At 42.3% G+C, this 16,818-nt stretch overlaps 1 protein-coding gene across 4 annotated transcripts in view; it reads right to left on the reverse strand.

Moving 5' to 3' along the window:
- The window catches only part of SESN3 (sestrin 3), an 83,430-nt gene that overhangs the window by 20,044 nt on the left and 46,568 nt on the right, over positions 1 to 16,818 (reverse strand). For all 4 annotated transcript variants that reach the window (XM_053306584.1, XM_053306583.1, XM_053306585.1 and 1 more), the window contains 4 exons: positions 10,621 to 10,686; positions 9,146 to 9,343; positions 5,224 to 5,406; positions 1,180 to 1,416 (listed from right to left, as the gene is read on the reverse strand). In XM_053306584.1, the coding sequence (XP_053162559.1) occupies positions 1,180 to 1,416; positions 5,224 to 5,406; positions 9,146 to 9,343; positions 10,621 to 10,686 (684 nt within the window). The remainder of the gene's footprint in view (positions 1 to 1,179; positions 1,417 to 5,223; positions 5,407 to 9,145; positions 9,344 to 10,620; positions 10,687 to 16,818) is intronic.

Below are 16,818 nucleotides of genomic sequence, written 5' to 3' on the forward strand. Positions count from 1 at the left end.
TTCCAGATGATGGTTTATTCCATCATGAACAGATAGTTGTGGGAGAATTTTGCACAGCATTCAGATAACATTCTCCACATGCCATGTGGGATTTGCCCTATTCCTGCGACACACCCATTGCTTTCTGTTGCTCAGTCATTCTGATTTGATAGTGCTAGAGAAACAAGCTGCACGAGGAGGAAAGGTGTACCGGAGCTGCTCAACTTTGGCCCTTCTGCAGATGTTGGCCTACAACTCCCATAAGCCCTGGCTATTGGCCACTGTGGCTGGGGATTCTGGGAGTTGTAGTCCCAAAACAGTTGGGGGGGCCTAAGTTGAGCAGGCCTGGGACTGACCACAGCACGACTTGTCTAAATCAGAGGAAGAATCATCAGCGCAGGTGTTGATGGATCAGAGGACTGGTTCCAAAGCACATATCCCCACCTGAGCATACTTCTGTGACCTCTCTTTTACTCATTGTCCTTTGCAGGTTTTTTTTTTAAACAAAGGCAAATATCATTGCTATTGTGACATTTTTATATAGCAAAGAGTCAAACCTCAAAACTTTAAAGTGTGTGTGCATGTAGAAACTCTCACACTTATTTCCCTGAAACCTGGATAGTATAAAAGCCTTACAAGGATCTACCATGAATACAGCTTTCATCCAGTTCTAACAAAAATGTGTTTTGGTGATTTCCAGTATAGTCTATAGTTGCAGCAAAAACAGTATCAGCGTAAATTGTGTCCTCCCCAAATTGAAAGAGCACAGAAGAAGCAATTTAAACTCGAGCCCCACCTGACCCCGAAGAAGAAATAGATGGTCTCAACAGCACAATCTATGCATATTTACTCAGAAGTCCCACTATGTTCAATTGGGCTTACTCCCAGGAAAATGTTTATAGGATTGTAGCCAAGTCATGAAAAGGGGAAGGTTCCATGGGAGAAAACTATTTCAGCTCCAATCTTTTTTCTCATGTGACTCGACCTTCAGCTTCCAATGACCCAGGGTTGACATACATGTGAGAAAACTGATCTCAGAGGAATTTTTAAGGAGGACATGGAGAAATTTTTTTTAAAGACAAGCAAAACCCAACCACAGAAAAGTGGAATGAATACACACACAAAAAGGGGAGGGGGAAGAGAGAGAGAGAGAGAGAGAGAGAGAGAGAGAGAGAGAGAGAGAGACTTGGCAACACTAACCCCAAAGTTGTTACTTGTGAAGGATGCATTTTCAATGTTGTTGTCATTGGCAAGATCACAGACACAGAAGTTGTTAACTGATATAAGCCTGTAGCCATTCGAAGTATTGAGATCTCTCTCTGGATTGATGCCACTACCAAAGACAAAACTTGCCAAGGCGTGATAATGTGCCAAGAGGACCACAGCATGCACCAGTTCAGGAAGAGACCAATTATTTTCCCCCGTCTTGACAAGCTTCTGAAATGAAAACAAGAAAAATGCAGACACACGTTAGATACAGACACAGGAAGGAGACAGAACATTACTGCAGAAGAGAGATCAGAGTTACACAGTCTCTTCAGAATTTCCATTTTGATAGGGATAGGTCTGAAGCAACTGAAAGACACCAGAAGGCCACACAAAGTCAGATCCCTCGATGGAAGGGAGCACCATTCCAGAACCACCCCAAGGCAACTAAATGCAGTGGTGCAAGACACAGCAGTTGCTACTGGTACTAATCAGAGGGAACAATTTTTTTTTGGGGGGGGGGAGTCTAGAGTGACTACCAATTTCTTTCTGGGAACAATTCAAAGTGCTGGTCTTAAAAGCCCCAGTGTGGCTCAGGATCTGAAGGATTGCCTGCTCCGATATGAACTTGTCCAATCACTACTATCTTCTTAGGTGTGTGTTAAGAGTGCCCCCACATTCTAAATTGTGATGGGTGGCAACACAAAACACAGATTTCTCAGTCCTGGAACCTCACCTCTGGAATGCCCTCAGCTGACTATTTTGCAGGCTCCCCCTCCTACAGAAAAAAGGGAAGGAGGGGGAAGAGGCTGCTAAAATTGTTTGGCTTTTAATAGAGTACCGTATAATACTGCTATTGCTAAACTAATTTGTTGATTACTTTATTATGGTGACAATTTTATATTTTTCTTTCTTTCTTTTCTTGAGAATTCTTGCAGTTAGCAGACATGTTCTCCATGTCTTCACCAGAAGTCTATGCCATGCAGAAGGAACTAATCATCATCCAATTGCTACAAGCTTACCTTTAACAGTTGTGCATGTGAGAGAGTTTCAGCCAGTACAGTTTTTACCACTTGGATGCCAGGTGGCACCTATACAAATCCCCTCAAATAAAATAATGCATTGTGCTTCCACCCTCTCTCTCTCAGAAGAGCTTACAGTGGCTTGAATGGAATGATTCTGGCAACCTATTTCCTTTTCTTCAATTTCATGCACATGTTGGAGCTTGCTCATTATTAGGTGTTCACATAAGGAACAGCCCCACAGATATAATGTGAGCAAGAGAGCTGAACCAATGCAGAATGAGGCCCTTTTTCTCCTTTGGCACAGGCCTGGGAATAGCTGTACATGCCAGACTGAATGGTGCATCATGACACATTTTCATAAAGTTAACACAATCCATCTTTAATGACCTCCAAAGCCCAAACTCTTAGTCTTTCCTGCAAAAGCAACTTTCCACTCCAGCCCACAGAAAGAAAAAGCAAACACAATCACACTGTGTAAATACTCTCTGCATCAGCTTCCGGTTTTCAGTGGTATCCGGTAAACCTGAGGGTAGCCGAGACTCTGGCTGTAGAGCTGCCTGTCTATTAAAAAGTTTGTAATTGATAAACCCTGAGTCTATTAATCAGTTAAATTTGAATTTGAGTATTACCAGCACTTCAGTAAGGGTGCCTTTTGAGGGCATGGAAGAAAGTGAGAGATCGCTACTAATTATTAGAAGAAAATCTATTAAATATTTTCTTCCTTTCCCTTATTAATATTATCACATCAGAGCCAAAATGGTTTGAATACACACACACAGAGCCTCAGCCCCACCAACTAAAATCTTAATCTAACAGATGGTTGATCCCTCCCTTCTTCATGGTTTTTCTATTTTTAAAAATGCAATAGGAATTGGGGTTCATATGTATATATATGTCACTGAGAAAGTGTGCCTGCCTGGAGTTGCACGTGAGTGACAGACTGAAGTATCTGTGTGTACCTGAATCAGCAAGATAAAAAGACACATTTGAGAACACCACAAACCTGAAGGAGCAAAAGGATGACTGTGTGTCTCTTTTGGTAGAGCCCCTTTAAAATCAGGAGCAGGCAAAAATAAATGGTTGCTAATCCTGTTAGCAGGCTTCAAGACAATAAAAACAGATTCATCAGACTGGCCATTGATGGCACAGTGGCTTCTATAAACTGCAGTGCTGGAGCATTTCCCCCCACCTTGTAATCTAGCCTCCACCCTAGCCCAAGGAAACTGCCGTAGGAACCAAAGCTTTGAAGCTCAGGCTCCATTTCAGACAAGCAAGACAGTCATGTGGGCAAGGATATTGTGCTCTGAGCCTGGGAAAGGCTAGAACTGCTACCAATGAGACAAAATTGACACCTGAAAAATTAAGTGAACAATAGAAAGGTTCCAGACCGAATAACCGACCAACCCTTAGTACAATCAAGGCAACTCCTGACCATTGATTGAAGGGGCATAGCAAAATCTGTTTCATTCTGTGTTTCCTTTGAATAGTGCTGAATTCACCCACTCAGATCCCCTTAACCTCTAACAGAGTATTAGCACACTTATTCCCTTCCTTTCTGAGTCCCTAAAGTTCTAGAACTCAGGAGACCCTATGTCTTTGTTTTCACATTTGTTCCACTTTGAACTAAAGTCCTATAACTGGCATGCACACCCAGAACCCAGTGTCGCTTTCCAACATGGAACTGCTCAGCACTGCCCTGGAACTTACTGGCCAAATGACTGCTTTGCACTCATCCCTCCTCTTTGAAACTGGCTTATGGCACATGTTATGCAAAAGACCAAATTGAACCCAAGGCCAGCCCAGTACCTAGGTGCACTGGACTACTGGATTAAGATGGCAGCCTTGAACTCCACCTGGCCCCACAATTAAGGCTTCAGCTGCAGCATGGACCCCATCTCTCTTGGGAGTTTCAGGCTGTTCTCAACTAGAGCAGTCTGGCAGAAGTATAAACCACTTTATCTCCCCCGCTCTCCTCTCCTTGCTACCATTTTCATTTTCCCTGCAAGCAGTTTGGCTATGTCAGCCCTTGCTTTCCTCTTCTTTCTTGGAACAGCCTTCAATATTTCTACAGCAACCAATACTCAATACACAGTTACTGTGTTATGCTCTTTAAATAGAACTTCTCTCTTTTGAGAAGTTATTTCTAGACTCTTGCTTGCCCCCTGGGGTACTCTAACACCACTGTCTAGACCTGATCCAAATGTATTCACACTTGCAGGTTTGGTGCTAGCCAACCAGAACTCACTCTACTGGATAGATAAGCTGCCTACTTCCCCAGTGGATATAGTTGGCCACAGAGGGGAAAAGTTTTCCCTAGCATTAAAGTATTTCCCCCTGCTTCAAGGTACAAGAATTCATGCTTTTCAGGGTAAATGTGTGTTGACAGACATGCAATTCGGTGCACATGTGTTTAAGAGACACAGGTCTCAGCAAGCATGGCAACAGCTATGGGTTTCAGATCTTCTTCCTTCAGAGAATCTTTTCCATATTGACTAGTCTGCTAAGGAAATCCTATACACTGCACAAGATTCTGAGATATATTCTAGTGTGCACATTCACTTAATTGGAAGCACTGGCTAAGCATGCTGTGTCTCACTATTGACCCATGTGAACTATGGTCCAGCCTACATACATATTATACACAAAAATCTTCATCAGTAGCAGGGGAGATCTTATTTAAAAGACAGGAAAAGCCACTTGAGAGGCAGATTAGGACTGGAGAAAAAACAAGAGGGGTTACATTTGAGAGCAACTTTTTCTCCAATGGTCTTTCTATTAACTAACCCAGTGACAACTTATACCTGTTGTCAGAAAGGCATTGGAGATCCTGTCAAGGTTGAAATAGGACTCTGATGTTCCTAGACATATTGTAAACCTCCCAGAAATGCAGGTTTGGGGTGGTATGTACATATGCTAACTAAATTTCATGTCAACCTTATTATGAAAAGCAACAATTTATACAGATGCAATTGCAAATGTCTGAGCATTTCTCGCCACTTAATTCTAACAATACCTGGATATGCTCTTTTGAAACCAGCCAGGGTCGATGGGCAAGAAGCTTGTTGATTTCATTCAGATTTTTAAGCCTTTGTGGGACATATTCCAAGCCATTAAGCCATTCTGGTATCCCTCCAGTCTTCAGGAACTCATCCACATGCATGTTTATTAGGTAGGAACATTGGTGCCTGGCAGCAGCCTAGAGATAGAAAAAAACGTGTGCAGAAGTTTCAGGCAGCTAATCTAAAATGGTCTGTTTTTTTGCAGGCCTTCCTGTGAGGCCTGATTTAGATGTCATGAGGAACCAAGGTGAAACCACAGAGCTGCATGAAGTTCCCATGTTTCAGGCATATGCACTCCCCTTCAAGCATGAGAGGCAAAAGGATTCAACTTTTTGTTCTGGTTTAACACAAGCCAGGATTCATTGTGATGTTTAAATCTGGCAAATACTGGATTGTTCTAGCCAGGGTTTCAAGATAAGCCAAGATATGAAACTGGGAACAAGTCAGGACTGATTGGGTTTGGATGTCATGGTGAATCCTGGCTTGTTTCCTGAACTTCCAGGACACTCCAAGAATCTCAATAATGCAGCAGCCAGATCACTCTGGCCTTGGATCTGGGAGGCGGGGCAGGGATTACCACACAGTTGCAGGCATTATTTCATCCCCTACGCAGCTTCACGTTTGCAAGGAAGGCTGAGACTCATCACACTTGCCAGAAGGCTGTGGCACCTTCATGCTGAGTGAGAAAAGTAGAACTCCAGCAAAGAGCTCTGAGCACTTGAAACAACCTATATAATATGCAAAGTATTTTACATTAACCCTTACAGAATCTGACTTCTTGAGAACTCTTGTTTATTTTAAAATGCAAACATTAGAGCAAGTGTGCTGTAATGGCTTAGGTACTGGGTTTATACTGGAGAAACTCAGGCTCAAACCCCCACTTGGCTATGAAAGCTCACCAAGGAACTTTAAGCAACATCTCTTAGCTATACTAATTCACACTGTTATTGTGAAGATACAATGAAATATATGCTATCCTATGGAAAGGAAGGATACAAATACAAGAACTAAAGCAAGCTTCTAATTCCATGGACTTTTTTTGGCTATGTAAAAAAACTTTGAGAACGTTTTTGTTGAAAAGCAATAATGTAATAATAGTAACACAGAACGGCATGGAAAGCAAGAGAAGTGTCTATAGGTTCTCTGAAACACAGATGATGTTGAGGACGTGATGAGGAGGTCAGGATTATTAAGGAGAAAAAGGAGACTGCAGAGAAGTTGAATGGGTTCTTTGCATCCGTCTTCATGGAGGAGGATGGTGACCATAGACTCGCTCCAGAACTGAGCTTCTCAAGCTTGGAGGCTGAAGAACTGGGCCAATCACTAAGAATTAATAAATCACCAGGGTCAGACATCATCCACCCAAGTTTTCTGAAGGAACTCAGATGTGAAATTGTCCATCTCCTAGCAAAAATATGTAACGTCCCCACAATCACGCTTTGTACCTACAATCATGCTCTGTACCAGATGATTGGAAAGTAGCTAATCTAATTCCAATTTTCAAAAAGGGATCCATGTGGATCCAGTAAACTACAGGTTGGTTAGCTTAAACTACAGGCCTGGTAAATTGATGGAAAGCTTATGCATCATAGGTATTTTGTTTAAAAATAATGGTGATTGACAATCCTTGAGAAGAATAATGAATATAAATTGTTCATTTGGCATTCAAGCCTCTGACAAACTGCTGAGCTGTGTGTGTGTAGTGCGTGTACATGGAATATGGATCTGGATTTATATCCCTTTGCCACAGATTTATATTACATATGATATTAAGAGCCTGCAAAAAAACAGATTGTTAGGAGTTCCAAAAAGATCTCTCCAAACTGGATGAGTGAGTGACAAAATGGCAAATGCAGTTCAATGTAAACAAGTCTAAAGTGATGAATATTGGGGCAAAACAACCCAACTTCATATACACACTAATAGGGGCTGAGCTGTTGGTGACTGACCAGGAGAGAGATCTTGGGGTCGTGATGAACAACTCGTTGCAAGTGTCAACTCAGTATGTGGCAACTGTGAAAAAGGCAAATTGCATGCTAGGAATCATTAGGAAGGGGACTGAAAATAAAAATGCTATTATAATAATGCCCTTATTCAAATCTATGGTGAGGCCACATTTGGAGTACTGCATACAGTTCCGGTCACCATATCTCAAGAAGGACATTGTAGAACTGGAGAAGGTGCAGAAGAGGACCATGATAATCAGGGCCAGGAGCACCTTCCTCATGAGGCAAGGCTACAGTATCTGGGGCTTTTTAGTTTGGAAAAGAGATGACTACAGGGAGACATAGAGGTGTATAAAATGATGCACAGAGTAGAGAGAGTGGACAGAGAAATGTTTATTCCTCTCCCACAACACTAGAACCAGGGGTTATCCCATGAAATTGAAGGCCAGGAAATTTAGGACCAACAAAGGGAAGTACTTTTTCACACAACACATAATTAATCTATGAATTATCTGCCAAGGGATGTGGGGATAGCCACTAGCATGGATGGCTTTAAAAGAGGCTTAGCCAAATTCATGGAGGACAGGTCTATCAATGGCTGGCTATAGGACATCTTCACCCTCAAAGGCAAAATGCCTCTAAATATCAGTTGCAGGGGAACAACTGCAGAAGAGAGGGCATGCCCTCACCTCTTGCCTGTGGGCTTCTACCAGAGGCATCGGGTTGGCCACTGTGAGAAACAGGATGCTGTACTAGATAGGCTTTGGGCCTGATCCAGCAGGGCTGTTCTTTTGTTCTTATCCTGCAAAGTAAGTTTTACATTCTTCAAAAGCCTAAATATTAGAAACCTATAGAATTCCACATTTGCCAAATTCAGGGCTCCTTGGTCTAGAATAAAGTCATTCACACAACTATTTTGGGCGGAGCTGGGGAAAAGGCAGGACATAATCTATTTTTATGTCCTGGATCAGGCTTTGGGCCTGATCCAGCAGGGCTGTTCTTTTGTTCTTATCCTGCAAAGTAAGTTTTACATTCTTCAAAAGCCTAAAGGAAGAATATTAGAAACCTACAGAATTCCACATTTGCCAAATTCAGGGCTCCTTGGTCTAGAATAAAGTCATTCACATAACTATTTTGGGCGGAGCTGGGGAAAAGGCAGGACATAATCTATTTTTGCCCACACAATCCTCACCGCTCTAGGACTGCTTGCACCACGTCTCCACATGACCAGCAAGCAAGCGATGCCAGAGCGGCAAGGGAGAAAAAGCAGGCTACAGTCTCCCGCATCCTGCAATGTGCCGTGCAAGGAGTGCTGTTCATTGGGATATTTCCCTGCTGCTAGGCACTCCTTCTGCCCGGCTCTTTGGAAGTTCAGGGTGCTGGCAGCCCATGGTTTCAGACAACCAGGCAGTGAGGCACACACCATCCTCCCTCATTTTTAGCCTGGGTACAAGACCTGGGCTACCTGGCAGAAGAGCACCAGGATCAGGACCAATCCCAGTGGTCCTCATGACCAGTTTTACCCAGGCTAGAACTGCCCTACCTGGGTAGGGTTGTTCGTGAGAACCAGTTTTTAGTATAAAAAAATGTTTTTTAGTGTAAAGGACATGGAACCCCTATAATTAGAGGGGAAAGTTTCATCTATCACTAAAAAGGTTATATTAGGATTCAGGTTCTGGTTTAGATCTTTTAATACTCTTGACTGATATCCAATACCCATGCTAGCTCCTACTTCAATGCAAGTTTCTGGGATTTCAATCTCTTGAAGACAGACATTTTCATAGGCTATGAAAAAAGAACAATAAAACAGAATTATCTCTGAAAAAATGGGGAGTAAATGAAGTTTGGTTTAATTCACAAGGGCACTGGAAAGAACCTGAGTATTATTAGGATTGGGAAGAAGATGATAAAAGAATTTTCTACTACGTACCATGATCGCAATATAGTGCCGGTAGGGCAAAGGAAGTGGCCCGTCCATACGCAACATATAAAACTGACTGCGGAGGAAAGACTCCAGGTACTGAGTATGTAAACTCATGACCTGAGTGATGTTGTCTAGGCGACCAGAAGTAGAATATTCTTCCACCAGCAGGTGCATACGTTCATTTAAACTGTTTGCTTGCATAACCTTCAAGGAATAAAAGCAAGCACGTTAAAAATACAATTAATAAGTTGGACTATTATTTAATGAAAACAGCAGCTATAGGAGAATTCCAGAGTTCAACTCATCCAAAGGCATCTTAAGATATTTAAAATGCTTGAGAGAACAGTTTACATGGTCTAAAACTCACCAGTGAGGTATTGTATTATGTTTTCAGCAGATCAAAGGCTAAAATAAACTATCATGGGAACATAGGAATATATGAAGCTGCCAGATACCAAGTCAGAACGTAGGTCCATCTTGCTCAGTATTGTCTACACAGACTGGCAGCAGCTTCTCCAAGGCTGCAGGCAGGAGTCTCTCCCAGCCCTATCTTGGAGACGCCAGGGAGGGAACTTGGAACCTAGATGCTCTTCCCAGAGTGGCTCCATCCCCTAAGGGGAACATCTTACAGAGCTCACACATCTAGTCTCCCATTCATATGCAAACAGGGCCCTGCTTAGCTAAGGGGATAAGTCATGCTTGTTACCACAGGACCAGCTCTCCTCCTGTCTATCATCTGTGAGGCGAAGAGGCCACCAGAGACTGAAGTTTGGGGCAACATACAAATCTAATAAATAAGATAAATAATGGGCTTCCTCAGGAAAGCGATTCCAAGACTCTGGGGCTGAGAAGGTCCTGCTCTGTTCTCTCTTCTCCCACACACTGCTTAATGCTTGCCATGCAACTGCAGGCAACTCTGGTCTCTTCTGCCACCAAGAGACGCGCAGCTATGCATTCCTTTCAGTCCGTCTCCAACCCATTTCCTCCTCAAAAAAACAAAAAGATTCCTCTGTCATATTTAATAATAATAATAATAACAACAACAATAATAATAACAATTGTATTCTGGAAGGAGCTTTTTAGTCTCTAACCTAAATCAGACACATTTTGTTGAAATAGATATTCTAGCCTATAAAAACAGAATACACACACACACACGCACGAATGAAAGGCAGTATATAAATGTAACAATCAATCAATATTTCACAACAGAATAGTTATTTAGCATATTCGTATACTGCCACTACTGAATAAAGTTTGTTAGGCTACAATGCCATTGGACTACTGCTTTTTTAAAATCAAAAACTAGACCAGTTACTATTCTGGAATTATTTTCCAACAAGACTCAAGCAGCAGCTCAATTATGTAACTGAGACCTGGGTATCAACTAGTACATGACAGATACAAGGGGGGGGGGAATCAACAGAAATCTCACCATATTACATATGCAATAGTTAAAAACAAACAAACAAAGCCCTTACTTCCTTTTCTGGTATAAAGGCACTTGGTCCTCTTGTTAAAGGCAGAGACACTCGGATCTTCTTTTCCTGAAAAACAGAAAGTTACAGATGCAAGAGTTACCATACTTTTACTAGTGGATATCTATACGGTTTGAGAGTGTTAAGGCATTGCTGGGTGCAGACTTAACTGAACACAGGCCTGCACATAAACCATGATTTGTATGGAGCCAACAAACCAGGATATGAAACTATGGTTTGAAGCTAGTTTGCAAAATCACCATTATTGCTAACTGTGGCTGTGTGTTGTGTTATGTTTGAATTCATGAACTATTGATCAACCACAAATCTATTGCTGCACCATGAAAAAAGGAGAGAATGTATCACCTTATGAAGCAGAATCTTGAGCAGATGGGAAACAAAAGTAGACAAACAGCTCTAAATAACACTTTACCTGTTATATGTCTGGAAGCTCAAACCATGGTTTGACCTCTTTATAGCTAGCACAAGCCATGGTTTCACATAGTCATCCATTTAAGTTGTTTTCAAAAGATTTATCAGCATTCTATAGGAACATGACCAGATTTTTTTTTTAAAAAAATAACTTATTACTTGAGTTGTCTATGCAAGGAACAGGACACTCATGACCTGTACAGAATGCTTAAGCCAATTGTGGCCTTGTTGGGTTTGAAACAAAAGAAGTGAATGATTGCCTACCCCTCTGTGGCATCTAATCGGTCCCATTTACTAATTTATTTTAAAAATTCCTTTAAGCACCACTACCACCATCCAACACTGTCAGAAAACACCGCACAAGTTCACCTATAGCCTCACCTTGGCTACTATGTTAACCTTTTTACAGTTCTCTTCTTGTAGCTTTCTGTCCCTGCTACAAGGAAACTTTTAATAGTGTGGTGTGGCTTTAGGCACAGGAGTAACAAACCAGAACTCTATGCAAGTTAACATCCTACCAGGTATTACGAACAATTAACAACAAAAATGGCTCATTGTAGTTCACAATATAGATACATTGTTTAATACTTTTCTGCAAGTTATTAAGTCAGAAAATCCAATCCTAACTGTCTTACTACTTTCCCTCTATATCCGATTCCTCCCTAATCTCTCTTAACTTGTTATATCTTTTTAGAGGACTGCTTTCTCTTCTCTCTGGTGCACACAGACTTCCCAATCCTTATGATCACCTGTTTCAATACTAACTTGCCCCTTCAACAGTTTCTCAACAATTGTCACTCTCCCCTAGAACCTTCATACTTTCTCAACGAATCCTAGCTGAGAAACTTCTTACTACTACTATATTTATATACTTTTCAACCAAAGTTCTCAAAGAAATTTGCATAGAAAAATACACAATAAATAGATCAGATTATTATTCCCTGTCCCCAAAGGGCTCACAATCTAAAAGAAACTGAAAGTAGACACTAGCAACAGCCACTAGACTAGAGTGATGCTGTGCTGGAGTTGGTCAGGGCCAGTTGCTCTTCCCTTGCTAAATATAAGAGAATCACCACTTAAAAGGTGCCTCTTTGTTCAATTAGCAGGGTCATCCAGTCATCCAGTAACCAGCCAGCTTTGATTGGCGATTGCTGGCCAACAACTAGACTTTTCAATCCCCTTTAGTTTTTCTTCTTTTTGAACTTCCTATAATATTATTCTCAAAAGATATACATTTGAAACAACTTTTCCATACATTTACACTAACGTAATAACCATCTATGGTCCATTTCACAACATCTATAATTCAAAAAGACATCTATTCTATAGGATACAAACTTCTCTAAGTACATGTGCCATTAGAAGAGGGCAGTAAATATGCACTGGTCTTAGGATCTTGAGAGTACTGGGGTGTTTTGTTTTGTTTTTAAGTTAAAGTACCTCAACCAGACCAAAATGGGTCCAAATTTGGTAAGTAGTTCCATCAAGCCCAGCATTTTGCTACTAATAATGGCCAACCAATTGCATCTGAAAGATGACCACAAGGCAACATCCCTCTCTCCTTTGTCCTCAGTGGCTGGTAGCCAAAGGTACACCAAAACTCTCTACAAAATATTACTGCCATTGTAACATTTCTAAAGCACTTATAATCTGTCCATGAAGTATGCTTTGTCTTGTACAGGACACAATTGATTGCAAGCGTGTTTTAGCAGCTGTGGGGTTCCCACTTCCCACTGCAGTCCTCTTACCCACTAGGCTACCATGCAGGCAACAACATGCAAGGAATCAGCAAAGGGGCCATTCACTTTTGGACAATATCCATATTATCGATTCTCCTTGAAGAGAGGTCCGTTCAGCAGATTCTCTATTAGTCAACTACTGTTTCTCCTGCAGAGTTTGAAGTGCTCGAGCATCATTCAGAAGCACTATAAGATCAGAACTACACACTTGTGTGTCTTATTTCACATATTTGTATACCACCAAAACTCATGTCTCTGGACAGTTAACAATAAAACACCACATTTAAAAAAAGTTAAAACACTAAAACAATTTAAGAATAATGATGAATTCTATACATACATTGTACTTAAAGAAGAGTAAAGAATAAGAAGACAAGTTCTTGCTGTAAGGGGCTCATATACTAAAAAGGGAGGAAAGAAGAGGCAGGGACAAACTGGGGTTAGAATACACAATTCTTTAATTTACTTGTTCTTAAACTTATATTGGTTGATTTTGCTTTAGAGCTATGGTCTGAAGCCATGTAATACAGCTATCTTGCTAAAGCTAAGCAAGATGGTCTCATCAGTGCCTAAGTCCCACTGTTTGGGAGCCCTATGCAAATTGCCTTGACGCACACAGACCTACACAAGGAAATGACACTTGCTGGGAGGGAGGAGAGGAAAGTCCAGACTATGGGAAACACCTATATCTGGCAGCAGCAATACAGGAAGATGCTGAGAGACATTATCTCATACTGATGATGGCAATGGTAAACCCCTCCTGTATTCCATCAAAGAAAACCACAGGGCTCTGTGGTCGCCAGGAGTCGATGGCACAACTTTACCTTTATTCTCCCATTATAGCTCCATTAAATTTTCAGAGAAGCTGGAATCTTGTTTGCTGCAACAACAAGCTGCAGGGGGGAAATGGAGAAAAAAGACTTTCCCCAAGGGGACGAAGTTTGCAAACCACACATATACAAAGTATGTAAAAAAGAAATCAACGCACAACAGACTGTAACTGTATCCAGTGTTCATATTGGCTCAATGGCGGGTTGTGGGGGGACTGCCCTCTTGCTGCCCACCCTCTGGAAGCCCATGAGAAGCACCCTCTTACCACCTGCCACTTTTCTGCTTGAAATCTCTTTTTGCAGCCCCCTTTTGAAAAAGGGAAGTAGTGATCAAGACATGCGGTGGAGGCAGAAAGATCTGGTCTGCTCCAATACATTACTTGTTGCAAGCTCTGAAAAGTCTGTTCCATTTTACATTCTTGGTTTTAATTATTTACATGGGTCTTTGGGAAAGAGGGGTTAAAAGTGAAATAAAAATGACAAAAGAAGTTTCAATCACAGAAGTAAGTCTGCTTACATAGGGTGCAATCTTAGCCCGTATTAGAGGTTAGCAACTGACAGCCCCCGGGCAGAAGCAGTCTCTAGAAGGGTACTGCCTCGTTTTCCTCCCCCTTGTTGCCAATTTGGAGACACACGGTGGGGCATTGGCCCTTCAAAATTCTAACCATTTAAAGTGGCCTTCCAGCAAAACTACTTTTTTTAATCTAGCCAAGAGAAGCTTGCCTACCAGCTTCAAAAGAATGCCATTTTTATTTTTATATTCATTTCATTTATATCCCACCCTTCCTCCAGACAGTCTCCCACTCAGATACCAACCAGGTGCAGCCCTGCATAGCTCCAGAGATGGAACTACATCAGACACCTTCAGATCATTGTCTGGGCCTGGGCCATTCTCCGATTGCTATTGTTCCGGGAAAAGATGAATCTGTGTAGTTCATATGAATAATGTTTTAGTCAAGAGGGGGAAGTAGTTTTTCTAATGAAATGCAGCCTTTTGAGTATGGTTTGTGTTACTTTGGGAGCAGAAATCCTAGAAGTACAATGCACAGCCTTAAGAATTGTAATTTTCCAGTTATATGAAACACCAACATTGGTTCACAAAGAGTGTGAAGAAATTGAATCATAAGATTGAGCCCACTTGCTTTACTTCATATCTCCAGTATGAGGAGATACAAATATTAAAAGACAGAATGCAATTTCTATAGTAGTTTTTGGTGTCCAGAGTGCTTCCCAATTGTAATCTCTTCATCTATTTTAAACCACAGAACAACTGTTGGTGATGGGGCTGGCTACAGGGGCGGAGCCACCCTTGGGTGAACAGGTTCAAAGTACCCAGGCCATCAATGAAAAAGGCTGCCGACAGCCCGTGGCTCGGGCTCCAGAGGAGCCCAGAGCGAACTCCCTCACTTCCACACCCGGGCCGCTCAGAGCCCGGGTGAACTCTTCGCCAGGTATTTCAGGCAGCGCTGACTGCCCAATAGAACGTTTCCCCCTTCCTCTCTGTAGGAAGAAGAAGAGGAAGGGGAAAACGTCCTATCAGGGGGCTGGGCGCAGGCCGCCGTGGGGGGCTGGGCGCAGGCCGCCGTGGGGGGCTGGGCGCAGGCCGCCGTGGGGGGCTGGGCGCAGGCCGCCGTGGGGGGCTGGGCGCAGGCCGCCGTGGGGGGCTGGGCGCAGGCCGCCGTGGGGGGCTGGGCGCAGAAATGGATCTTCTGTGGACTAATGGCTAATAACCTGAGCAGGAACTAAGCAATTATGTGATGTTCTGAGCAGACATCACAGAGAAGAATCAGTCACTCTGTGGGTAAGTCAATCATAGAGGATTCGTTAGATGGCAGCACTGAACAAGCTATTGCTAGAGCAGATCATTTCGGCTGCACACAAACTTATATTTGCAAATGCTCAAATACGTAACAAAAATCCACACTTCTTTATACGAGAGATGGTCTTAATGTCCCACTCATATTTTTAGTGTTTTGAGCACAGGGACCTAGAATTCCCGTCAGGCCACCTCCACACAGGAAGATTGATAGATTCCCAGTCCACAGCCAACCTCTGTTATTCACATGCTGTAACTTCTACCCTGTCTGCTCTTGTCAGTTTATTCCACAGGCCACAACTGCAGGTCCATTGTAAGCAGTGCAATTAGTATGGCAGGAGTGAACCTGCTCTTGGCAGGTGGGGGGCAGCTCCCACCCTATTTTTTAAAAACAGGCTTTTTTTGCACTGCTGAAATGAACAGACAGGACTCATCTGGCTGAATTTCTGAGGGCAGAGGAGGAAGTCAGAGGCAGGCAGGCAATGGAGGCATGCCAAGTTACAGCAGCTAAGCTAGGTACTTCCAGATCACTGACATAATAAGAACTTTTCCTTGCAGTATCACAACTTTAAAACATGAATCAAACCAAAAGAGTCTTCATTTTCCGATTATAATCAACAAATTACTGTTCTGCTAATTTACACTGCCTCACCCCAAGCTCCTTCTTTGAGTTACATCTGTGGGATAATTTATTAGTTCTCGGGAGCAGCACAGCAACCCACCCAGTACCCTCCCCACAGATGGCCTACAGGGCAATGCAAGAAAATGATATTACACTGTTTCCCTCTCAACCTCTTCCTTTTCTATTAGAAAGGGGAAGCTTTCAAAGGAGTTTGGGATGCAATTTTTAATGGGGGGGGGATTTTAAAAAAGGAATGTGCATGGGATGGTTTGGTGCTCCACTTCAGGCAGCAAAATGTCTTGGCCCAGCAGGGAACACCACCACAAAGTACAGTAAACATCTTAAAGCAGGTGGCTCTGCTTTAAGAACTACATTGTAACATTCTAATTAACTTCAGCTTATGTTTCCAATGTGCACACAATTAAAGACAATTCATATAACATTTGCGTGTTAAGTGATGAATTAGAGCCATCTGCCTTTTGGTGAAGCTTTGAATAGTGTATATCCCATTACAGAAAGTGGTTCCTGGCATGAGTTTTTGTCCAGCCAGCTGAATTGGTGTCAGTTAAAGGGATAAGGAGGCTTGATACCAATTACCACACTTTGTAGGCATATCCAAACTATTTGTGGGTCAGATGGTAGAGAGTCCAGCTATCTTTATCACCCCACCTGCAAGCATGTCACAGGATAACCTGAGAGGTGTGCATCTAGTTAGCCGTGGGTCAGAAGAACCACTACTTTTCCAAGGAAGTGGCTACTGAA

Source organism: Hemicordylus capensis, chromosome 3 (genome assembly GCF_027244095.1).
Source record: "Hemicordylus capensis ecotype Gifberg chromosome 3, rHemCap1.1.pri, whole genome shotgun sequence".
NCBI lineage: Eukaryota > Metazoa > Chordata > Lepidosauria > Squamata > Cordylidae > Hemicordylus > Hemicordylus capensis.